This window comes from Aythya ferina (genome assembly GCF_964211825.1).
Source record: "Aythya ferina genome assembly, chromosome: 8".
Classification (NCBI taxonomy): domain Eukaryota; kingdom Metazoa; phylum Chordata; class Aves; order Anseriformes; family Anatidae; genus Aythya; species Aythya ferina.
In genome coordinates this window covers 32,234,615-32,259,959 of record NC_140304.1, presented here as the reverse complement: position 1 = coordinate 32,259,959, position 25,345 = coordinate 32,234,615, and the positions used below count along the sequence as shown (strand labels likewise).

The following is a 25,345-nucleotide window of genomic DNA, read 5'->3' as shown; positions in this document are numbered from 1 at the left end:
AGGACAAGGTGAAGGTAATAACGGGGTTTAAAAGCGGTGTTGGTAGTGGTGTAGCCGCATCTGTGGATGGTTAGACAGGGGAGAGGTGAGAAGTAATGCACTTGAACTCTCAGTGTTAGGTAGTGTAGCTGAATGTTCCCAGGGGGAGTGAAGCCAACACATAATTTCTGTAGATTCTCATTAATATCCAGTGTTTTCTTTCCATGTTCCAATACCGCGCCAGACCTTCCTTACTAGTCAGGAACAATGTAAATCTGTAAGTGTTGGTGGTGCTGGGCTTTCAGTCAGATGTGTATATGTATGCAATTCAGGGTCTTCAATGTTAAGTCTGTGCATGTTGCTGTGCTGAAAATTTGTGAGAGTTGTCTGATCACTTAATTTTACAGGCCCCAAGTCCATGCTGTGTCCTGCCCCAAGCATAACTGAAGCTTGTTCAGGTGGACGTGGTGCTGCATAGTACTGCTTTCTTCCACTGCTGCCTTCAGCTGAAGGCTTCCTTAACCTCATACCACAATCACTCATGTGCCATACCCTGAAACCACCCTGCATTTTACAAGGAATGTGTCTGTTTTACACATTGCATTAGTGCTTCTAGCTATAAAACTATTTGCTTATTCTGGCTGTATTTGCAGGAAAATGGAAGGGACGCTCTGCAATGTTGGACTGTATAACACGAAAGATTTGTGAAGTCCACCTTTATTTTCACTTTTTGTGTGTGTGTGTTTGTTTGTTTGTTTTATTAAGCAATTGTGTGCTTTATGGAATCAGATACTTTAGTTACAAGTGCTTTTCCTTGGTGCAAGCTGCTTGGTGGTTGTCTTGTTCGGCTTGTTCAGTTATCTCAGAGCTGTGAGCTGTGCAGTGTAGACGTGTCCAGTGTGCTTTTTTTGTCTCTCCATGCCAAAGGCGAACTGAATTGCTGTTGTACTTGCACATGCTGGTTCTTACAGGAATTGTCATAAAACCAATCATAAAAATTAAAATGAAAGCAAATCTCAACTACTTGTTTCTACCTGGATTTTTTTATTTTTGCATTTCTTGGGGACAACCTATACCACAATTGTGCTAATCTAATATTATCCACATAGTGCTGGGCCTCTCCAAGAAGCTGGGTTGTTGGTTTTTGCTTTGCTTTTTAAGATGGGGAGAAAAGTTTTTACTTTAGAAGTTGGAATAAATCATTTAGAATAAAGGGCTTCATTACCATTGTCTTTTTTCATTTTACTACCTGAAACTCGTCCTACAATAATTAAGGTTATAATTTTGCATCCCATTTTGTTCCTGTGCACTTGAATCTAAAAAGGTTTTAGCCTAAAGAAGTATTTGTAACACTTTTCTCCCACAACCTTTGTTTTGTGGATGTTTAGCCTTGTTCCTATGTGAAGAAATTGATGTGAAATACCAAATCAGGCCCATGTTAGCCTACAGAACTGTGGGAGTTACTTGCTGGTAGCTGCAGCACACCTGGCACGATGCCCCTTTTGCATTATGTGTTGTTCTTTATGCAGAAGGCTTTGTAAGTGGCAAACCAAGGTAAGCCCAGTCTCAGCTGATGTTAGTAAATGCTTTGATGCCCTGTAGATCTTTATGCTTTACGTAGCAGGTGATGGATGTTTGTTGTTTGTAGTGCCTATAGACAGCTTCTAAACATTCAGTACCTGCCTAAACTTCTACTTACTTTCAGCCTAAGTGTTGCATAAATGCTTTAGCTTGTGTGTATCTGTGTTCCAGTTAAGCTAATCAGGCCAGAAGCTCACATTTCTTAGGATTTAGCTTTCAGCTGGCTGCCCTCATTATTCAGAGTGCTTGATCCGTATTACTTAACGCTCCCTTCTGAGGTTTTGACAGAAATATAACAAAACCTTGAATAAATAGACAAATTGACCTGCAATGGGGCTTTCCAAATGAATAACAGGTACAAATTTAATCTCAACCTTTCTTAGCTATCACTTCCTCAAGTGAGAAATTTTACTGCAGGCTTTTAGTATTTATTTTTTTAAGTATTGTGCTGCAAACGCTACGCTTCTAGGTGGGGAGCAGCTCATCAGATGTGAATTCACGATTGCCTGTAAGCTCTCAGCTGTGTTCAGTGGGGAACAGCAGGATTATCCCCTGGTTGTAGTTCTGTTCTGAAAACTGACACTAGGAAGGATTTGTGGTTGACTTTCAGTGACTTGAAAGAACGATTCAGGGTGGACTGCAATAGTGTACGTACTGCTAGTGAGGATTCTGCTCTGGGGATCTAAGCAAAGGCTTTACTGGAAGTTGTTCCCCTTTGCTTCGAGACAGCAGAGGGCTTAGTGGCTGCTTCTCAGACTCCAGTCTCTCACTTACAAAAGGACTGCGTGTGTTCGTGCTATGGCTTCTCAACTTCTGTCATGCAAGAATTAAGCTCATATAAATTTTTCTAGTCTTTTTTTAAAACGCTTAATTTGGTTTGAGTGTTTGGGTTCACTTGAAATGGACTGGATTTATTTGAAAAACATGTTCAGCTGGAATGTAACTTCCAACACTGGGGAGCTCTTGCAAATACGGTCTTCATGTGAGCAAATCAAACTGTTGGCTCAGCACGTGGCTGATGTGGGTGCCGTCACGGTAGGCTATTGCGGTTTGCAAAATGCACTCACCGTTTTGCGTAAACAGATCCCAAACTCTCTTCTTTCTTGCTTGAGCATTTAGGAGCTGTTTGTGCTTGCCATCTGTAATACCACCTGGCCTGCTGCCCATCACAGGTAACAAACTTGTCTTTTCCGCATGGAAGGCAGGAAGATGTGCTGTTACTGGTACTTAGCATCGCCTCTTTTTGCTAATTAGTGTTGATGACAGCACCCTTATAGTTGTGTTACTTAAAATGACTAACAAATCTATAACGTGTTGCTGGGTTATACGCTGGCTGGTGCTGGTTGTGGTGTCAGTGCCACATCAGAGAAGCATCTGGGTCCAGCACTGGCTGGTGCCACAGCTGGTGTTGTGGCACAGGAACACCAGGTACAGATGCTTGTGCTCATCACTACAGGCAGGAGGACAGAGGGGAGCTGTGGGCACTGCTGGTGGTGGCCGTCCTGCTCCCAGCTGGTGCCCCCAAACAGCTCTGGCAGCACGGGGCTGGGAGGTTTTTGTGCTGCCTGGTGGATGCTGTCACCATGGAAACGGAGGATTTTCGTGACATCAAGGATGAGGACGCTGTTAGGCATCCTTCTGGGGTTAATTAAAAATCTGTGTTATTTCCACTGTGTAAGAGGCCTCAAACCAGCACGCAAGTTCGTGTTGAAAGTACTTACTCCTAGGATGCCTCCCCAGACAAATTCCCACGTCATTTAAGGTTGCTCAATACGAGGGGCGAGTGAGAGGCCTCAGCCAAAGACCTCACAAAGACAACTTGGTAGCTGCTTGGTCAGCAACGCTCTGCCTTGGTCCCTCCACAGGAGCTGTGCCGAGGTTGCTGCCGTTGTGTGATTTGTGTAAGTAGCAAGGCAGTAGCAGGCTGCCTTGGGTTATTGGTATGCCCGTGTTCAACCCTTTGCAAGCAAAGCACTTTTGGGGAGAAATCTTGAGTTATCAGCAGTCTTCTTACATGCTTGATTTATCTATAATTGTAACGTTATAACCAGCAACCTTCAATTTGGGCGTGGGGACCTAACTTGGTTCTGAAGTTTATTTTAGAACAGGAGAACCACAGCCTCTCGGTGAAAAATGTTTGTGTTTTTTTAAATTCTAGAAAAAATAAAAAATTGACCGCTCCCTGTAAAGTTTTAGTCTGGGGAAGAGAGCAATTTGTAGTGGGGAAAAAAAAAACTCCATCCTTCCAAAGGAGTGTGCTGCAGCTGGAGGCTGGGCAAAGCACCGAGCTGTGCTGCGGGATGGGGACAGTGGCATGGGATGGGGACAGCATCATGGGATGGGGACAGCATCACGGGATGGAGCGGCTGCAGCCGGGATGTGGGTGCTGTTGGGCTCCTGTGGTGGAGAGTTGAGGCTGCAGCCAGTGCATCTCCGCTCTTCTGCTGTTTGTTTCCTTCTAATCGCTTCTGCCTGGGGAGAATTTAGGTCTCTGAGAAACATTTAAAGCCTCTTTTTGTGTGAAGGGCAAGACAAAACCTCACCAAGCACCGGGAGGATTTGGGTGGTGAAAGCCCCTTCTGTTCGCAGCGGGGAGCTCATTGGCTGCGGGTGGGCCCTGGGGCTTCTTCCAGCAGGACTTACCGCTCGCATAAATCCCAGCACGCTGCCCCGGCCTCACCCTGGGCTTCATCAGCCTCAAATCCTTCACCAGGGAGAGAATGTACAGCCAGTGAGTATCCCTGCAGTGCTCTCTGTGGGAGTGGGTGCGTGGCCACACTTGTGAGCAGCGTTGCAGCTGTGCCTGGAGGTCCCTAGGGCCACCAGCAGGTTGGGGACAGGGCTGAGGGTCTCCGTGGGACTCAAGGGTGGTTTTGGTACGTGGGTGATGGTGCTGCTACACCCCATGTGTGGGATGTGGGGGATCAGCTGCCCCCCAGGCAGCAGGAGAGGGCCCGGCTTCCATGGGAAGGGCCACACGGCCGGTGTCTGCCGGGTCTGCTCCTGCTGGGAATGAACAATGCTCAAATGCACTTCACTTATAAAAGAAAAATTAAAAAATTAAAAAGCTTATCCAAGACCTGGGAGATACAAGTTGGATTTCTGACTCTGAGAAGGACTCTGGCCACTTCTGATGGAGTTATTTGCCAGCCACAGATTTGTCCACCCAAAGCCAAAAATTGCTGGCTCCTGGGGGTTGCTAGAGTCACACTAACCCAGCTCTCTGGACCCTTTCAGAGTGGAGCATCCTGCAGGAGGGTACAAGAAGCTCTTTGAGACGGTGGAGGAGCTGTCCTCTCCGGTAACCGCCCATGTCACAGGTTGGTGTGCCCTCAGCCTCCTCTTGTGCCTTGTGATCCCCGTCCTGATCTCAGGAGCACCTGGGCCACCAGCTCCCCGGGTCTCAGGGGCTTCACAGGTCCTGGAGTACTGGGTTGAATGTGTAGGAGATGAAGGCTGTGGCAGGGCTGGCATGTTTGGGGTGGAGGAAGAGCAGATTGGCTGTGGGATCCGTGGTCATTTCAGTTTTGGATGTTGTCCTTTCCTCTGACTCTATAAAGGAAGACGAAAATGGACCAAAGGACTCCTGAGCACGCATGATCTTTTCTTTAAAAAACAAAAATGTGTTTAGTAAACATAGGATAAAGATAAAGAAGATAAAATACTTTGAAGTTTGTTTTTTTCCCTCAATGCAATAAAACAGCTTTGGTCCGACCAGTGCTGGCCCCAGCACTCACGGTGCTGCGTCTCCCACAGGCAGGATCCCCACCTGGCTCAGGGGGAGCCTCCTTCGCTGCGGGCCCGGCTTGTTCGAGGTCGGGGCAGAGCCCTTCTACCACCTCTTTGACGGCCAGGCACTGCTGCACAAGTTCGACTTCAAGGAGGGGCACGTCACCTACCACCGCAGGTACGGGGACGCTGCCCGGGGGGACCTGGCCTTGGCTCGGGCTCGTGAGGTGGGGACAGGAGCTGCTGTCCCATGAGGGCAGGCACCGCTGCTCACACTTAGCAGAAATGCTACTTTTCCCACAAGTCACTTCTTATTTTTTGTGGTGATATGGGCAGGGGGTTGCTTGACCTCCTATGCTGTGTCTGGGAGCCCAGCGAGTCCTCACGCCGAAGCCGCTGAGCTGGGGGCCACTGGGCACTCGGTGAAGGCCAGCTGGGAGGAACTGGGACATGTTTCTGGCCGGCTTCAGCAGACCATGGCCTCCCTCCTGCTGTGCCAGCTGATGGGGGCAGATTTGGGACCCCATGTGTTGGTTGTGGCTCGGACGGCTGCCCGCCTTGGGCTGTGAGGGCCTCTGCTTCTCACAGGTCTCATGAGGCCTGATCTGAGGCTAGATCACTTGTATTTATTTTGATTATGTGGCTTGACACGTTCATGTGACCATACCTGTGCCATATGGTCACCCTTACCCCCTTACCCTCTCCAGGTTCGTTCGGACTGATGCTTACGTGAGAGCAATGACGGAGAAGAGGATCGTGATAACCGAATTCGGCACCTACGCCTACCCAGATCCCTGCAAGAACATTTTCTCCAGGTACCGAGGGGCCCCGAGAGGACACCACAGTCCTGTGCCATGGGGCTCCTGCCTCCAGAGCCACTGATCCAGCGCTGCCTTCCTCCGCTCAGGTTCTTTTCCTACTTCAAAGGCGTGGAGGTCACCGATAACGCCCTCGTTAACGTCTACCCCGTCGGTGAGGATTACTACGCCTGCACCGAGACCAACTTTATAACCAGAATTAACCCGGACACTTTAGAGACAATTAAGCAGGTAGGTCTTTGTGCTTGGCTTCTGTCTCGTGGGGGAGTGCAGTTACAAAGGGAGCATTTGATTTGGAGGCTATGGGCTTCACGTCAGCTGGAGCCAAGCTGTGGTTTGCACAGAGCTTGTGCTATGGGGCTGTTCCCAGCTCTATGGCCAATGTCCAACCTGCAGAGAAGAAGTTCTTAGAGAAGAACTTTGTGCAAGGCAAGAACGCCTTCACCTGGCAGGGCAGGTGAGTCCATCTCCTGCCCAGGGAGCCCTGACTTTCTGCATCTTGCCCTCCAGGTGGATCTCTGCAAGTACGTCTCCGTCAATGGGGCGACGGCACATCCCCACGTTGAGAACGATGGGACGGTTTACAACATCGGCAACTGCTTTGGAAAAAACTTTTCCCTTGCCTACAACATCATACGGATCCCCCCGCTCCAGGCAGGTTGGTTAAATGCACCTGTGATTCTGCTTGCAAAAATCTTGTCCTATAAATCACTTTTTGTTCTTCAAATGAGTTTCGCCTTTTTTCTTTTTTTTTGACTTTTTTTAGAAGTTATCATCTTTAAAACAATTATCATTAATACAGTTATTTATATGGCTTCTAGATCATGATCTTCCTTTGTGTTAAAGGCAGAAGCCTTGCTGGGCAAACAGTAGCCAGGCAGGCAAAGTAGGCACGGATGCCACTTCTCCCATAACTGTTGGACTGTCCTGTTGCAGACAAGGAGGACCCGATGAACAAGGCCGAGGTGGTGGTGCAATTTCCTTGCAGCGACAGATTTAAGCCTTCCTATGTTCACAGGTAACGTGTGCCTGGCTCAAGGGTTCCTTGCTCCATGCAGTGTGTTCCCATGCTGGAGCAGCAGCTTTAGAAAATGAGCATTTGGTGGCAGTCCCCTTTGGTGCTGCTACGGGATGGTACAGGCACACTTGTGCCGCCTTGGTGGGGTTGCATGCTCTAAAGAAGTGGCACCCATGGCTCGTCCTTGCATGTAAGCAGCAACTGAAATTAGGGGAGGTACTAAAATTGGGATATTTGTATTGCTACGAGTTGAAATTCTGCTGTGTGTGCTATAGCCACGGAGCCACGTGCTCCAGGAGCTCCATGTGCTCCCCGTGTGTTTCCAAACAGCTTCGGACTGACCCCGAACTACATCGTGTTTGTTGAAACCCCGGTGAAAATCAACCTGCTCAAGTTCCTCTCCTCCTGGAGCCTGTGGGGAGCCAACTACATGGACTGCTTCGAGTCCAACGAGACCATGGGGGTAAGCGACTGGCAGGCCGTGCCCGCTCATGGGCCAGGGGGTCTCCGGTGTCCATGCAAGCAAAACCAAAGTGCTGCCACCTTTCAGGTCTGGCTTCACGTGGCAGAGAAAAAAAAAGGGCGGCTCCTCAATATCAAGTACCGCACCTCGGCCTTCAACCTCTTCCATCACATCAACACCTACGAAGATAACGGATTTCTCATCGTCGATCTCTGCACCTGGAAGGGGTGAGTGGAAGGTGGCTGGGGACCGGTGCCACCATCCCAGCCCACAGGGCTGCACATCCCGCTGCTGCATGGGCATCCCCTCCTGGCACCCAGACCGCCTCCGTCAGCCACTCTGAGAATCCCTCTTAGTGATCCTTTGGCTGTACAGCGTGACAATTCCCTTGTGGTGTGGACAGCCTGTTTCAAACTCATTTTCTCAGCCCTCGTTTCCCTTCATCTTCGATCTCCCTGTGACTACCAAAGGGCTGACGCTATTCTGCTGTGTTCAGCTGTCTGACTTAGGCTTGAAGGGTGCTTTTCGTAGAAAGACAGATAAAAATGTGGCCCCAGGGAGGTGATCCCCAGCATGCCAGCAGCTCTGAGCCAGGCTTGTCCTGGCCCCTGGGAATGGGTGCTGAGACCCATCGGGTGCTGGGGGACGGGCACCCGGCTCGCTCCAGCTGAGGGGCTGGAATGGACTCGTCATCAGCTGGATTTTAGGGAAAAAAAACTGCTTTGAAACTCCTCACTTACAAATGACATCTGTTTGCTGTCTGTGCAGGTTCGAGTTCGTTTACAACTACCTCTATTTAGCCAATCTGCGGGCGAACTGGGACGAGGTGAAGAGGCAGGCGGAGAAGGCGCCGCAGCCCGAAGCCCGCAGATACGTGCTGCCCCTCAACATCGACAAGGTACCTGCTCAGCTCCGCGCCTGCAGGCACCAGTGTCTGCACCACTCCTGCAGTTTGTGGCCGAGTGCTCCAAGTGCTCTGCCAGGTCACATTTAATTCAAATTAAAGCTTCTAAAGGAAGGGAAAATACTCTTAAAGCATGAGTCTTTAAAGAAACTTATTTCCCAGAGCTGGAAATGTTATTCTATTCGATTTCCTGCATGTTGCTTTTTGACTCAGAGAAATGTTTCTTCATTTCTCTTGGATATTTTTGCTTGTCCCAGGCCGACACGGGCAAGAACTTGGTCACCCTGCCCTACACCACAGCCACAGCGACCCTGCGCAGCGACGAGACCATCTGGCTGGAGCCAGAAGTTATTTTCTCAGGCCCACGCCACGGTAAGGTGAAAGCTCGGAGTCACAACCACACAACTCAAGCACCATCAGCTGGCCGTGTCCTGCTAATCCTCATGCATACGTACGTATCTTTGCAGCCTTTGAATTTCCACAGATCAATTACAAGAAATACGGTGGGAAACCGTACACATACACCTATGGGCTTGGACTGAATCACTTCGTTCCAGACAGGGTAACTATCAGCAAACGGGTGAGGCACATCTTTTTGATGAGCTGTTGGTTTAAGGATAAGAAAGACTACTTCTGAGATGTGGTTTTAATTTTTCCACCCTTAGCTTTGTAAGCTGAATGTTAAAACAAAGGAGACCTGGGTGTGGCAGGAGCCGGATTCATACCCCTCAGAGCCCATCTTTGTTCCACACCCGGATGCCCTGGAGGAAGATGACGGTAAGAACGGATTTTGGTCTGTCAATTGCACAGCTGTTTGAAAAGTTCGTGTCTCCTGGCCCCAGGCATGCTGTTGGCAAAACCAGCCTCCAAAGCTGTACCAGGGGCCTGCAGGAGGCAGGGGACCTGCAGACAGCTCCTGGGTGAGATGTGCCTTATTCTAACACTGTTGGCAAGTTTCTGAGAATACTGGGAAAGAAGTACTAAAAGAGGAGAAAAGCCTCTGTGATTAGATCATCTGTTATCCTCATTTCCTAGCCTTTTTCCATCAGGAATAACAACACTTAAAGAATTCCAGATGGCCAAACTTTGTAAAATTAAACCTGTCTTAAACCAAGCATTTTATTCTGACCCCCCCCACCTCCTCCTGTAGGAGTGGGGTGAATTCCAGCTTTGTTGCTGGAAGAAGTAGTTGTACTCATGCCAAGCACTCCACACATTTCTTCATACCTCCCCAGCCCTGTACCTACTTCTCAAAGTGGGTAGCAGCACTAGGTTTGAAAGATTATTGACTTATTCCCTGAATTCCTCAGCTCTGAGTAGGGCTGTATGAAGCTGGGAGAAGCCTTGGCTCTGCTGCCCAGTGTTTTTTCTTACCTACTAGGGGTCGTGCTGAGCATTGTGATCAGCCCTGGCACAGGGCCGAAGCCTGCCTACCTCCTGATCCTGAATGCCAAAGACATGAGCGAAGTTGCCCGGGCTGAGGTGGAGGTGAACATCCCCGTGACTTTCCACGGACTCTTCAAAAGAGCATGAAGCAGCTTGGTGCCTTAGGTTTCTTCCAGCTTTGAAAAGGTGCAGTTGCCATTTGCAAGCACACCGAAAGTGACACTGAAGGAATTTAGATCCTTTCTTTGCATGGCTATTTAACTAAGACTGAGCGTTTTGGTTTTGTTGATGATTCTTCAAAATACTTATCCAGGTATTTTTCAAACGTACTTTGTGGCACAAGTTCAAAATGTACAGTACTAAGAACTATACAGGTAAAATAACACAAGTTTTCTTTTACAAATTTTTACTTCGCCACTTCAGCAGAGGAAAAGATGCATGGAATAGCCTTTTCTACACATTACCCTCTCTACAGGTACTGAACTTACTGTGCTATGTGCTCTTTCTGTTGCACACTTTGAGAAGAGGTATATTTATCCTATAGCAATGTTGGACTGAACTCGCTTCCTGGTCTCCATATTAGTGTCCTCAGAAAAAGCCCTTCCAGAGCTGCTCTGGAAATCTGAACTTGCCATTTTGGCCTTTACTCTGTCTAGTTTACAGGTGTGTAAGCTTTAGTAATGCCTATGTGACTTCTCTTTCCCACTTTGTCCAAATGCAGTTTGAGTTCTGCCTATTCTTGATATGAATATAAAAAAAAATCAAGCAATTATGGTTTAGGATGAATTTGCTTCCAGTGAGGGCTGCAGAATCACAACTTAATCCTTCCTTTCTACAAAATAAATTTTCAATTAATGCAGTAGCAGACTATGGTTTAAAATACAAACTCACTGTAAAAAGACTTGAAATCCAGGATTGTTTGCAGTGGCTTAACCTTTTTTATTAATGGTATCAAAGAATTAGAAAATCATTTACATTAAAGCCTTCTGATACATGGTGCTAATTTTAAAGGATGATTACTCAAAAATGGCTATAGTTACATTCTGATGACAGGATGCTGATATGAAGGTACGACCTGGTACTTCTGCTGTTCTATAATTTGTAAGCACTGTGCAATTACCTGATTAAAAAACAAAAAACAATATAAGCAGTGAGCCGCTGAAACAAGAAATTAGTGAGATTTACTAGTTATGCAGTCATTCAATAGTGCATTTGTTCTTAATTTTTGCAAAACAATGAACATTTAAAATGAAAATGAACAATTGTTGGCTGTACACTTAGCAGAAACAGATTGTCAGTGTAACATATCACTGGGGCAGGGAAAATACAAAAAATGTCCACAGGATCCCAAAGTGTACGTATTACGTATGGAAGCCACTAAACCACTTCAGTCAGTGGTGACATGAGTATTACTTCTGGAACACTGGAAAGCTACTTGGCCGTAAACGTTCAATCAAAATATTATTTGATAATCCATTTCAGTTATTACATATCTACACTCCTAATATTTCCAATAACATATCAAAAATTAGCAGAACATCCTGCTCTTCTGTGTCCATCTTTTTCTAAGAAGTCATATTTCTTGGTGCCTTGTGAGAACAGTGAGGGGAAAATACAAAAATTCAGTCTTTAAACATAAAATCTTAATGGAGAATTTTAACTATTATCATACAATATGTGTAATAGTCTTCTTTTCCACAGCCTTTTGTCTATCCTGCTGGAATTAGGAGTCAGAATAAGCATTTTCCTAATCTCACTGTACATATTTGACTTCTACTCAACCACCACACATTGTCTTGAAAAAGCTGATTCATTTTTAAGGGCACATTAAGCATGAGCACATGCTGTCATTGCAGACAAAGACAAATTCAATCTATTAGCAAGAAATGGGATAAAGTGGCAAAAGTGTAGTGTAAAAAAGGAAAAAAAAAAAAACTAAATATGTGAACATGGATTGTGATATGCTGGTAAAAATTACCTGAAGAGAGTAATAATGATTCATTTCAACTGTCACATTAGTTTCTTTTCACAGGTAGTTCCTAGGGAGAGGTTGTCTCTTGGTTCTAATACTAGAAAATATTTCTCAATGCTTTCTCCTTACCAAAGTTCCCATAAACTCCCTACAAAATATTTAATGTATATGTAGCATCATAAATATGTACCCTATTTAGAAGTATTAATTGATGGCAGGATATATAAACTTTAAATAGAAAAAAAAAAACCTTCAAGAGTACAAAGAACACTTTAGGTACTGCTAATAAACAACTACTGAATATTTGTGAGTTTTGGGAATAATTTAATGGAGTAGATGTCTGCTGCCTTAAAAGAAAAAGGCAGGGGGCGGGGGTGGGCACATCCCAAATGTAAGACGCAAGTAGAGCAGGAAAATCAACCAAATAAAACATCCTGGGACAACAGAATGAAAACAATGTGAGCAGTGAAGAGTATTAAATTATGAGTCATTATGCAAGACCCAAAAAAAGGATCAGAATACTGAATCAAAATGCAAAGTCAATTAGAGATACAGTGAGGAAACACTAAAGTAACCAGAATACAACCAGAATTCAACAGAAACTTTTTGGATGGACTAACAAACTAGAGAAAAAATGAGAATTGCAAGGCTAAATACCAAGGAAAATGGAGTAAGAACAGAGACCTAATTCAGGGAAGCAGCATGCTAGCTGACCTTGAGCAAATCATAGACTTACACACTCACCACAAGATGAGATCAGAGGATGAAAACGTACCATAAAGAACATACAAGGGGAAAAACCAAAACAAAGCCAACCTACCTTTCTAGTATTTTGAGGTAGAATTATACCATCATCCCAGAGTCTAGCAGAAGAATAAAATGCACTGCTTTCTTCCTCTAGCCTGCAGAAGAGAGAGTATTAAACAAACTTAAAAAGCACAAAAACTTAATGAAAAAATATCAGTACAGTAAAATGAAGTCATAGGTGAAAAAGGCACGTGTTTCAATTTTCAGTGAATGTGCAGTACTACTGTTAAAATCAATTAGGATCCAGCAAATACGTATCAGATGTGATCCCTCTGTATTTCAGTCATTTCACAGTACAGACAATCCCCCATATTTGGAAGCTTGCCATTATTTAATATACAGCACAGTATCTTGATTTAGGATTGTGTAGTTTTAGGTTTTTTAAATCAAAAATCTGTGTTTCCTTGAGAAGATCCTAAGAGTAGACGTTGAATTACACAGAATTTTAAAATAGTTTTCAGTAGATTCAGGTTTGCTTCAGTTTTTTGGGATGTGTAATATGAATATAATTAGGTACTTTAACTAATTAAATCTCAGCGTAACTGTGGGGTTGTATCATTAACATCCTTACCTTTGTTTCAGATGTTTTAGCTCTGATTCATCTGTACTATCACTGCCCCCAGCTTGTGGGACTGTGGTCAAATGTCTTGAATCCACAAGAGCAACTCTTGCATTAGGCCACAAGAACAGAAAATTTGGACTGAATGATCTCCCACACTACAAAAACAAAAAACAAATAAACTTGCTGAATTTAATCACAAAAAAAATGGCTGTAGAATGCTACAATCAAGTTCAAGACAAAATGTAACAGTTTAATTTGTAGAGTATTAATGATACAGATCCTTCCCATAACAGCTACAGCTCCTGTATCAGCACAGATCCCCTGCAGTAGCAACCACCACAGTAACCACTGCCTTTGGTATTGGCATTTTATTATTCATCATGTTTAATTCAAAGCAAGCAAAGAGGCCTGGTACGCTTACTGGCAGCCTGAGTAGCACACACAGTAACACAACTGGAAAAGATGTGGTTCTTAATCTCTGAAAACAAATAGCATGTGCTGAACAAAAGGCAGGATTGGACCCTCTGAGGGACATTTTCAGACAATAACCAGTTTTTTAGAACTCGTTCTAGGTTAGCTGCAGACCAAGGTTTCTGCAATCACATCTTGTGATGCATTTCTTACTTTAAAATTAGTTAAAGTAATGAGACAAGTTAAATGCCTACAGCTTTCATTGTTTTAAAAATGAAAGTGCCATGAAAGCTGGGCAAAGTCTCAAGTCTACTACCAAACCCATTAACCTTTATGATATCCTTACCATAACATAACTTTCGCTCCCGTAACAGCCCCCAATTACTATGGTGATTTTGGGAACAGAAGCACAGGCAACGGCAGCCATCATGGAGGCCTGGGCTTTCAATCTGTTGGAGTGAGCCTCTGCCTGAAATGAAAATAAAGATTTTAGTTCTGCCAAGTCTTGCTTCTAGATTCCTTCTACTCTCACCAAACTTACAACCTATTTCTAAAACATTTATTACTTTGCAATTCTTTATGATCCTGTCTTCCAAAACAATAGGACAGCATAAATAGATGAAGTACCACAGCCCTTTATACCCCTTACTTTGTGATGTAAATCAGCAAAACAATTATAACCACTGTGCAGAAACCTATAATATAGAGCAACTCTAGCTCTCCCAGGCATTAGCAAGCTTAGACACAACACAGTTATGCCAGGCTTTGTCTTAAGCAGTGGTGACAGCTGGGAGGAACAGAGCTGCAGAAATAGTCTCTGCTGAGAGAACCTAACACAGGTTTTACTATCAGGCTTTCCAAAGCCCAGGACAAAACATACTGTACTTTAATGCCTTAGAAAAGGGAAATACTTATTTTCTGTGGAGAACAGCGGTATCAGAAGAGCCAACAGGCTGTAGTTCAATGTAAAAAGCATTGCAAATTCCAAGTTTTACAGCTTGCATTGCCAGCTTGACAGCACCATTTTAGGTAAGTGTACAGGCCTGCTTAACATTAGAATGAAATGAGAAGATTTAAAAGCAAAGTAATTACAAAGCTTCTTGATTTACCCATCAAAAGCAGATCAAATAATAATTTTTCTACTAACAGTTCTCAAAATGTAATGTTAGGTGAAACAAGAACTAGGGAATTCCTTGAATTAAGTGTGTCAAACTAAAACGCCATACCTGCGAGATGCTTGTTGGCTCTGCTGCATGGGGAGCAGTGTTTTGGAAGAAAAGGATGGGAATGCTCCGGTGACTGCAGAGCTGTACGAAATGGCTGCCCTTGAGAGAAGCATCATGAGTAAGCTCCCCATTGCTAGCCACCACTCCCACCAAGTGCCTACAAAACAGACACAGGAACATTTTCCCCACAAATTATGAAAAGACGGGACATAATGTTTGGAAGGGTGGAAACACACACATAGATGTACCCTTTTACAGAAAAGGATGCAATTATGCATATCACTTCACTCGAGAAACCTGCTATACCTAACAAACAAGAAGTCTTAGAGCAGTCCCTATACATAAAGCGTTGAAGTATTAACATGGATAAACTTTCGACTCAGTTTGAGAAGGAACCCTTCAAGATGTTGTTTCTTACTTCTTAAAGAATTTGCTGAGACTTCAACATTCCACCTGTTCAGCTAGTGACTTGAGTGACCAAACAAATCAGTTCAAAGTCACAAAAAACATTCAATTGTAATCACTGCTGCTATCAGCCTGAAACACAATGAGTACAGAACCCAGAGATAAAAGATCAGGCTTTCTAGAAATAGTCCATCACCAATTCTTGACTGGTTCAGAACTCCATAAATATTGTACAAAAGCTATTCAGACAAATATGTCCATGCATATTGATAATGAAGTCTTACAGCCCTACCCTTCCACATGGCCAAATCCTGTCACTAACGTTGTTCCATAGTCTGCCTTGAATTCCTGGAACCTGCTTCCATCCAGCAGACGGCTCAGGATCTGCAAAGAAACATACAATCTTTCCTACAGAAATCTGAGTGAAAATAGGATGGTTCTGCTACAAAGACATGCTCTGCTCTGTTCCAATAGTAGGGAGACCTGTATTATGCAAGAGATCAAAGTAAATGATCGCAGTGGTCCTTTTATGTCTTACACTTTGCTAAATACTCAATATGCACAAAACATAAAAATTGTGTTTGATTACCAACCATATATTTTGAGCCAAGTTCAATTCCAAGATTATTTCAAAGTTACAGAGCAGTTGTTCATATGCATAAAAACCTTATAAAAAACAGCATGTGCAGTTATAGTTTATGTGCCTAAAAATACTCAGTGGCATATTGCTCACGCTTTTTTTAAACCCAGTTTTAAGAGCTGCCTTTCAAAGCTACACTCTTACTACAGCCAATTCCCTTAACTCCAGGAATTTACCACTGTCGATGATACTGGATTCGCATCCTTAGAAAGACCAAACCTCTCCAAAAACTGCACAATAAAAATAGCGCCATGCAACTCCACATGTTTCTGCAGAGATGTCTGTCTCAACCTCAAACAAATTTAGTTTGAGCTTCATTGCTTTTTCAGTCAACACTTGCATTAAGCAGTTAAGTTACAACATAAAGCCTTAACCCCTTAAAAAACAAAGGAGACAGGAGGAATAAGAGCACAAACCCCTTTCTAAAGGGATGCATGTTCTAAAAGCAGCCAACACAGTACAAGATACACTGATGTAAAAGCATCTCAAACAGTGAGTGGAAACAGATGGGGATCAGCTGGCATAATCTGTAATTATCTTATCTCTAGCAGGTTTTTGGTTTAAATATTTTCAACAGCTCTGCAGACTTGTTGCCATTCTGCTTTGCTGCGGCTAAAGACCGCTTGGCAATGATTAGGCAATCATATGAAATTCTTCATGTACTTCATTTCTCCTGGAGGGAATAGCCTGTTGCCTGTTAACCTGGAGATACTAGATAAAGCAGACCAAAAGGATGAAGGGATGTATTATCTGCCAGCTTACCAATTTCACAGGGAGAGTACACCTGTAATCCCGCGGTGCCAGCCCCAAGAGCTCGTCAGAGCTATACAGAGGACCGTCATGGTCTGTGAGCTCTTCCGGCAGAGGCTCGTAATTCAGCGTTGAGATAACATTTCGAACACACTCGTAGGCTTCCTTTTCTGAAGATGCAAAATGGTCACTGCAGCCGCTGACTCTAAGAGAGAGAACGACAGGAAATAGCATTGAATTAATTAAATCTGAATTCTGATAGAACCCAAAGTGAAAGACAAACCTTCATCTGTCCTGGGAATCTCTGAACTCCTTGAAAACATTGTGCATTTTTATTCCTGTACAAATGAGCTCAAACCAGTACATCAGAGGAATTTCTGCGCAATCCAAACCAAAACCAAATTCACAGTAGAGAGAAGTCCTTCCTCATGACTTTTGTTTCTACATATGTGAAAGAAAGGCCTCTATTCTCACGATGATGTTGTTGGAAACAATAAAGGTAAAACAAACTAAAAATTGCATCACTGTAGCAGCACTTCCAGCTTGGATATAAACACAGTAACAATATATACAATATATAAACACAGCTGGCTGTCACTAATACTTGCTTTTGTGAGAAAGGCATGGAATTTGTTTCTGCATACAAAGTAATGAATGCCAGAAACAAATAAGCAAATCCACCCTTGTCCCCTGTGTAGAAGGGAAAAACTATTTTGACAACTACAGAAATATCTGACATAGAAAAATAACATTAAAGAAACAGTTACATAGCTACTACTGTCAGGTTTATTTCCTGCTTGCTCATCTCCTGCTATGAAACCCTCATCAACAGCAGAGGCAGATAGGTTTTCTTTTTTTTCCTTCTTTGCTTCAGATACTTTTACAAGCATCCAGATTCTTCTCTGCAGCGAGTTACTCTACTGTCTTCAGTAGAGTAACTAATTTTTTTTTTTCTGCCCTAAACTAATGCATGCAGAGGTGACTTTCAGCCACCTCTGCATGCATTAGTTTAGGGCAGAAAAAAAAAAAATTCTTAAACACTGAAAACATCAAAAACAGTCACATTAACTTGTAACAGAATGATCCGTTCTTTAAAGCTGCGTGTGCTGAGCTCTCAACAACAATAATTTGAGAATTATTTCACATACCTAGAGTGAAGTTTCGCTCCTCCCAGGTCCTCAGGAGAGACATATTCTCCAGTAGCAGCTTTTACCAGGGGTGGGCCAGCAAGGAACAAAGTGCCGATTTTATCTATAATCACAGCTTCTTCGGCCATGGTTGGAACGTAGGCACCTCCAGCTACGCAGGAGCCACACACTACTGCCACCTGAAGGACACAAACGAAAACAAACCACTGTGCTGCAGAGGGAATGGAAGGGCAAAGCCATCACCTTTATTTCAGGAATGTTCAAGAGGATAAATTGCAGCCTGGAGAACCACGAACTACAGACACAAATACCAGCATGAACAACGCTGCTGCTCTTGACATCACAGAGCTCAATGTTTACCCTGAAACCACCTCATGATGTGATGCTTTCCATCAAAATCAGTCAGTATGCACTTAGAAGTTCCCTTAAGGGAGAAGTGTTCCTGTCTGTGAGATACTACTCACATCTCCCTACCCCACAAACAGAAAAGGTCAGCTTTCAGAAATTTCTTGCATGCTTGACAGCTGCTCCTATAAACTCTATTAAGAAAACTTCTTTTTTTTTTTCAGAACTCTATTTATCACCCGTATTACACTTGTATTCAAAATGACACTGTACCTGAGGGATTTTCATAGCAGACATTATTGCTTCATTGTAGAAAACTCTGCCACCGTGTGACTTGTCAGGAAACAGCTCTGACTGACAGGAGAAAACAAAACGAGTTTCAGTATTAACTGTAAAAGCCAGCACTTCCTCTTTGCTTCATTCATTCACAAAAGCATTGTAACTGATTCTGGGAAGGTCACCGCTAACAAGCATACCAGAAACTTTTACATGCAGCACCCTCCGCTGTATTTGTTACCCTTACACATTGCACAATTCCCCAAAAGCACCCATGGCCATCAATGTTTCAAAAGCAGAGGAAGTCTTCCGATGTTTTATGAAAACCATTTGTTCTAGACAGGCTTAAACTTTAAATGTGGAGAAGTGGAAGCTCATGTTCGTACTTTATCTGTGAAACAATTTCCCTTTTTACTCTACTTTTCGGTTCAGATCTTGAATTTGGATAAAACCTCTTTCTACACGTTTGGTTTCACTCTGGAGAGGGAATAGCTCTAGTCTGTGATAATGTGACCTCTGTGCACTGGAAATTAACCTGCACAAGTTTTTCCACTACAGCAAGAATTTTAAAAACTGCATTTTTAAAGGCCATGGAGGCTTGCGCATCACTGTAACAGACTTCATAACAAAATACAGACTAATTTTAAAGGTTCTGAAGTTGAAAATGGAAACTTCAAACAATGTTCTAATTTCTCAAGGACACCAATGTGTTTCAGCACACTGAGAAGTATCCATGATACCGGCTTGCTCTGCACTTTCTTCCCAATGCTGATAGTCAAGCTTTTAAACTTTGATCAGATGCTAGATGAAAGATTAGTCAAAGCTGTCTCTACTGTTACGTATCTTTAAATCATGTTCTAGACTCAGATTTGCAGGCAAAACTCCATTTAAGTACAACTTAAATTGAATGAAAATCAGGCAGCCAAGAAAACAAAACATAAATCTGAGATTTATTTCTAGAAAATGAGTATGACTGAAACAAGCAGTAGGTATTTTCCTCTATGAACTGGTTCTAGATGTTACCTGAAGTGGTAGGAACGCTCCCCCGCTGTCCACAAGGTACACAGACAGCAGTCTGTTCTGCATGGCTATTTCCTGAGCTCTTAGCTGTTTCTTCACTCCAATCGGATAAATAGTTCCTCCCTTTACAGTTGCATCATTTGCCGTGAAGACGCACCAAACCCCACAGATTTTTCCAATTCCTACAAGTGATACCACAGATGTTTATCAGGACTCTCTGAGACACCAGAGAGGAAACAAGGAGGCCAAATCTTAGCTAGGATGTCATTGTGGTGATATCAATAAGCTGCAAATTAACTGGCAAATACCACATAGGGAAGAAATCCATAGCTCTTCTCTGGAATAAGAAAATGAAAGCTAACGACACACATACACAAAAAAAAAATCTAAATGACAGAAGACTGACCTTGAAATACAACTTATTCCTGGTATCACTATAAGAGAAAAAAAAAAAAAAAAAAAAAAAAAAAAACTTAATTTGACTTACAGCTCTTGGACTGAGTTAACAGTGAAGGCAATTAAAAATTACCTACATAAAACTGAAAAATGTAAGTCTGTGACACAAGAAAAGACAGGATTTCACAATCCATTCTTCTAGTTGTTTTTTGAACTGGAACTGCTCTTTGAAGTGCAATGAATTGTTCATAATTTGAAAAGCATTACAAAATAAATGTCTTAGTGCCTGTGTCACACATTGACTTGGTCCCCTTTCATTCAACAGGCATCAGCTTAAATGACTCATCATTCTAACTTTTTGACACAAAAATCAGTAACTGGTATGTCAAATAAATCATTAGATCTAGAAGAAATTAAAACAGTTTTTTCTTTAAAGGTTTCCTCCAGATTTCCCAGCAAAGAACAACGGAAAATAATACATCAGTGGCTGAACTCTTCCATGTTGGGAAGAGTCCAAGCTCTTCCATGTTATATTCCACAAACCTGACTACACGTACCCTTCTTCGTTTCCCAGTAAGAACAAACACCCTAAGTTCGGAGAGGAAGGCTAGATGCTATGGGAAGGTGTGCAGCACACGCAGACCACAACTAACGTACACTACATACTCAGTGCACCCAGACAGCACCCCTCAAATTACGTTAAGGTTCACAATGGCCCAAAACCCTTCTTCCTTCTGGGCTGCATCTCCAGCATGGGCTGCTTCAGCCCATACCCTCAGCCTATACGCATCTTTAGATCTAACTTGAATCATATTTAAAGATACAAACAATTAAGCAAATGAACTTCACGAATTTTCCATAACCTCTAACGTGAAACTTTCCAGCAATTACCAGTAAGGCATCCAGCAGCAGGAACATCACCATAAGGCATATTGAGGCCTGCGAGAGGAGACAGTTCGAGAAAAGACTCATCATCAAGAAGCAGCTTCAGGCGCTCACGAACAAACAGCTTCTTGTTTCTCTGAGTATGACGCAAGATGGCATTCTCTCCCCCTCCTTTACTGACCAAATCTAGCAATTCTGAGTATCTGATTTAGAAAAGAAAGTTTCAATTAATGAAAGCCACCTTAATTTACGAGATAATCTTCCGGAGATTTAGCACAGGACTTAAACGTATTGCACAGCTTTCATACCAACGCCATGAACAACATTAATTCACATTTGTAGATTATCATTTGTGAAAGGAGCTTGTTAATGACAGTTAAGGTCTGCTTAACAGAGCACTCAATTCAAAGGCATAAGTTTTCTTCCAAAGTGTAACAAAAAGCAGAGATGTGTTGTTTTAGTTTCATTATTCAGGTGTCACATTTCCAAACCCAACAAAGACCCCCCAAGAAAAGTGAAACAATATCATATAAATTAATTATATTAGAACTATACAGAAATAACACATATACAGAAATAATACAATTCTATCTGTAGCTTTTTGATCATAGCTAGGAGACAATATTAAGCCATATTAATTAACACCTGTCCCTCCCAGGTGCTGCCTTTATGCATCCAACACAGCATTTCACAATATATGACCCTACTTCAATCACCGTCAGCAACCCCAGACATGGAGGCCTGAGGAGGGGCTGACCATCAGCTACCAGAGCAGACTTTGAGAGATGCTGCTCTACATCTTTAGCCTATAAACTTGCAAATACTGATAAGGCTGTCATAATTTGCTATTCCTAATTCAGCATGGACATTTAACTCCAGGTTCCAACTACTCTAGGGAAGAACCCATCCAATGAATTCCTCCTCTGCTCCCCCTCAACATGTTGTGAAAGCTTTTTTGACAGGCCTGACGTATACTCAACAGCATGGAAGATGAACTTTAACAGAGTGAACACTGCAGTGTCACTACAATCATCAAAAAGAGGCATTGATTACCATTTGCTATTATCAGGGCAGCATAAAATACAGATAATGAACTGAGCAAAACTGGAAACAAACGTGGTACCTCCAATAACTTTGGTCTTAAACAAGCAAGGCTTTATATTTATTTTAAGTCAAATATTTTTCACCAAGATGCATCATCTTTAAATAAAAATACCATCTGATGTAACTATTTACAAACCACTCTGTGCATGACTCCATTACTTTCTTATGGCTTCTTGCAGACTGTAGAGGTCGAAAAACCTCAGCAGGAAAAAACTAAGGATTTTAATAGTGTTGTAAATGCCACCACAGGAGGGCACAGTGTGTTTTCCATAGCTGGGCTTTCAGCTCCCCTATCATTCCTCTGAACAAAGGCCTTTGAATTTTTGCCATCTGATCCTTAAGGCCAAATGCATGAAACACGTTTTCCTGTTTTATCAGTGAACCGTGATTAATTTCAGTAACTGTTACCCCCTCATTCAGGAGCAATCTTTAAGTGCACGGGTCACCATTTACCTCTTTACATTCAAAATCAAACCTGAGTAAATTTTATGAAGGCCTAAAAATAGTTCTTGGCATTATGTGCAGAACAATGTCATATGACAGTATTTTAAATACAGCCTGCACCTAGCTTCAGGCACCTCAGTCAACAGAAACTGACCAGGAGACAACAAGGAAACTAAAGCTTCAAAGTGGTCAGAAAAAAATACTAACAACCTTTTTATTATTATTATTATTTTTCATCTCTGGAGTTTTGAACTAGCGATCTTCCTGGGTTCAAAGTTGCTAAAAGCACCTGTAAGTAACGCTCACACCACCTCACACGTATCAACACTCTGAAAACGTCACAAAAATCAGTCATTACCTTTTAACAACAGCCTCACTGTTCCTTAAATTTTCTTCAAACACATGTCGGTACACGGACAGGACGCGTCCATCTAACACAGGGTAGGTTTTTGCATACCGCCTACATTTTGCTTTGCTACTTACTAAACGAGCGGGGAGCAGGCTGCACGTCCTTTTCAGCCCCTCGCTTTGCAGTGTCTGTGCTGGGTGCTTGCTGCCACTGAGGCCCTTACACCTCCTTTTGAAGACATGAGCTAAAGGCAGGAATCTGGGCAGCAGCAGCGGCGTGGGCTTAGGGGCGAGCTTGCACACGGAGCAGAAGGTGAGATTGTTCCACATGGCCCTAGGAGTTAAAAGAGAGGAGAAACCGCATTTACAAATTAAAATCCAGCCTCCCCGGGGCGGAAAAGGCAAGGATTAACAGGCAGAAATCAGCGAGGTGGCAGCTGCTACAGGAGTGCGGCCACGAATGGTGAAACTTCCACTTTTAACAACTTGTTTAGCGCTGTTAGAGCGGCGGGGGGCACAAAAATCCCCTCCCAAACTCTGCGTTACAGCCCCCGAGCTGCAAGCGCGGCCCCTGCGCTCCGGGACACCCCGCATGGAGCCCGCCCGGGGCAGCCGCGGGGCCTGCACCGAGGCCGGGCGGGACGAGCCGCGGGGGCCCCGCTCCGCCTGCCCGGCTCTGCCCGGCTCGGCTCGGCTCGTCCCACCGCCTCCTCCCTTCTCCTTCTTTCTCCTTCTTTTTCTCTTTCTCCTTCCCCGCACCCGCCGCGGCCTCCACCGCTCCAGCGACCCTTACGCGGGCAGCCGCCGCCTCGTCCTCCCCACCGGGCCCGCCCCGGGGGCGGCTCCGCCACCCGCCCGGCCCCGGAGGCCTCAGGGCGGCCTCACGGTGTCCTCCAGGACTGTCCTGGGGAAAAGAGGCAAAAAAAGTTGATGGTGGACGGCGTTTTGGAGTGCCGGGGCTGTACCAGTAGCGGCAGAGTTGCCGGTGTCGGCGATAAGCACAACGCACATACACACAGAGTGGTTGGTGTGGAGATTACACGGGGTTTATAGAATGGTGCCTCAGAAATACCACGCTGGGACCTCACCAAATAAATAAAGAATTCAGTGTTCTGTTAAGTACAGAATTCTGTATTCTGTTAAATACAGAATGGTAAAGGATGGCTGCAAAGTGCCTGGTCTTCCACGTCCCCCCTTCATGCAGCGCGTTACACAGAATCACCACAGAGCCATGGCAGAGACCTCCAGGATCACCCAGCCCAGCCCCTGACCTAACCCAAGTCCTCCACTGAACCACAAAAAGCTGCAGATTGCAGGAAATCCACACTTTTCAGCGACATTTGCTGTCCATAGCTCTCCATCCTTCGGTGCCGCAACTGCTCAGCTGAGATGCATAAACGCTTTCTAATTAGGCGTATAATTAAAATATTAAAATGAATTTTATTTCCTTGCCTCCGTACCTCACACTGTTTCTGGGCCGCTGTAGTCAGTTTGCTGTTGTTAGTCATGGCATAACCCCCGAGAAATTACAGCTTGTTGCCTTGCAGCCGCTTCATTAAAATGCGCTCCTGCCAGAGAGCTCTCGGCCATACATATTAATGAGGCTTCGCAGGGATAATTAAGCAGTGACTAATACATTGGTGAATGTAAGAATCCAGCATAGGCAGGAGGAAGATTTTGTAGGTAAATACGTTGTATATGTTAATAAAAAATCTTGACAATAATCATTAAGATTCGATGCACTATAGCAATTTAAAATAGTCCCTGTTTCTCGTTTAAACTGGACACAGGCAGGAGTGTCTGTGATGTTCTCCCTCGTATTGAGGATGGGTTGCAGGAAACCTCTCCTGTGGCCCTGTGGGGCTTCAGCAAAGCCAGGAGCTGCTCAGGAGGCTCCCTGTGGTGGCCTGGGGACGGCAGGGAGACCCCCTATTCAGGCTGATCTGGGGCATTTATTGTGGGGGTTGTGATTATTTCGGTTCACATCATTCCTCCTTCCATGGCATAACCAGAACTCCCCTCTCCCAACATTTTGAGAAACTTCTAAAGCGCTGAAGGTGAAGGGCAGAAGACACTTCGCAGCTTTACATAGGGCTCTGGCATTTCCTAGGGGATTTTATGTGAAATGTTGAGCTCTTTGTGGAGCAGGTGATAATGGGGAAGGAAAGAGTGGTGACAGAAATTGATGTAAAGCAGGAGAATGTATCTGAGGTCAGAACTTCAAAGATGTGTTGATGGCAGTGACAGTGCTGGGTGCTCAGCTTTCCGAAGGGGGAATTGCTGATGGAAATGCCTGGGTATGTATTTAAAGTGAGATCCTTTTCTTTTTTTCTTTCTTTTTTTTTTTTTTTAAAGTTGACCCATATATCATTTCCCTGGATTTATTTTTTTTTTTTAGTACTCTGTTCTGTGAATGTGTTAGAGGGACTACTGTTCAATTATGATTTTCATGCTTCTTATTTCATTTTCCATAATTAAGTGCTAGACTTCCATTATCTCTAAATGCTGGTGTTGCACAGTAAGTTCATTTTATGTGATTTTAATTTGTGGAGATTTTTCTTTTTCTTTTTTTTAAGAATATCATTCTCAGTTAATGTGTTGGCTTATTTAACAGGTTTCCCAGAACCTGTGTTCTCAGTGAGAATATGTTGTATGTGATACAGGTTGCTTTGACTCGGATTTAAAAGGGGATTAAGCATTGTCATGCAAGCCAAACACTGCTTGCTCA

General features: G+C 43.7%; 2 protein-coding genes across 3 annotated transcripts; one reads left to right on the top strand and one right to left on the bottom strand.

Annotated features, from left to right (window-relative positions):
* Positions 1–6,012: 6,012 nt before the first annotated feature.
* On the top strand, positions 6,013–10,025 carry RPE65 (retinoid isomerohydrolase RPE65; the record flags this gene model as incomplete). Its single annotated transcript, XM_084528671.1, has 11 exons — positions 6,013–6,104; positions 6,197–6,338; positions 6,618–6,765; positions 7,044–7,125; positions 7,456–7,588; positions 7,676–7,815; positions 8,357–8,486; positions 8,750–8,864; positions 8,960–9,054; positions 9,158–9,269; positions 9,874–10,025. Exons 1-11 carry the CDS (start codon positions 6,028–6,030, stop codon positions 10,023–10,025), a joined length of 1,326 nt encoding a protein of 441 aa, XP_084384797.1. The 5' UTR covers positions 6,013–6,027.
* Positions 10,026–10,793: 768 nt separating this feature from the next.
* On the bottom strand, positions 10,794–23,460 carry LOC311441026 (biotin-dependent 3-methylcrotonyl-coenzyme A carboxylase beta1 subunit-like). Of its 2 annotated transcripts, none has more exons than XM_084528665.1 (13): positions 23,411–23,460; positions 22,628–22,951; positions 20,728–20,924; positions 19,444–19,622; positions 18,418–18,498; positions 17,800–17,978; positions 16,664–16,856; positions 15,554–15,645; positions 14,857–15,013; positions 13,977–14,099; positions 13,229–13,374; positions 12,671–12,752; positions 10,794–10,998 (listed from the first exon to the last, which is right to left on the bottom strand). In XM_084528665.1, exons 2-13 carry the CDS (start codon positions 22,945–22,947, stop codon positions 10,915–10,917), a joined length of 1,833 nt encoding a protein of 610 aa, XP_084384791.1. In that variant the 5' UTR covers positions 22,948–22,951; positions 23,411–23,460; the 3' UTR covers positions 10,794–10,914. The 2 variants fall into 2 exon arrangements, with proteins under 2 accessions (XP_084384791.1, XP_084384792.1); XM_084528666.1 differs by having other exon boundaries at positions 23,377–23,430.
* Positions 23,461–25,345: the final 1,885 nt, after the last annotated feature.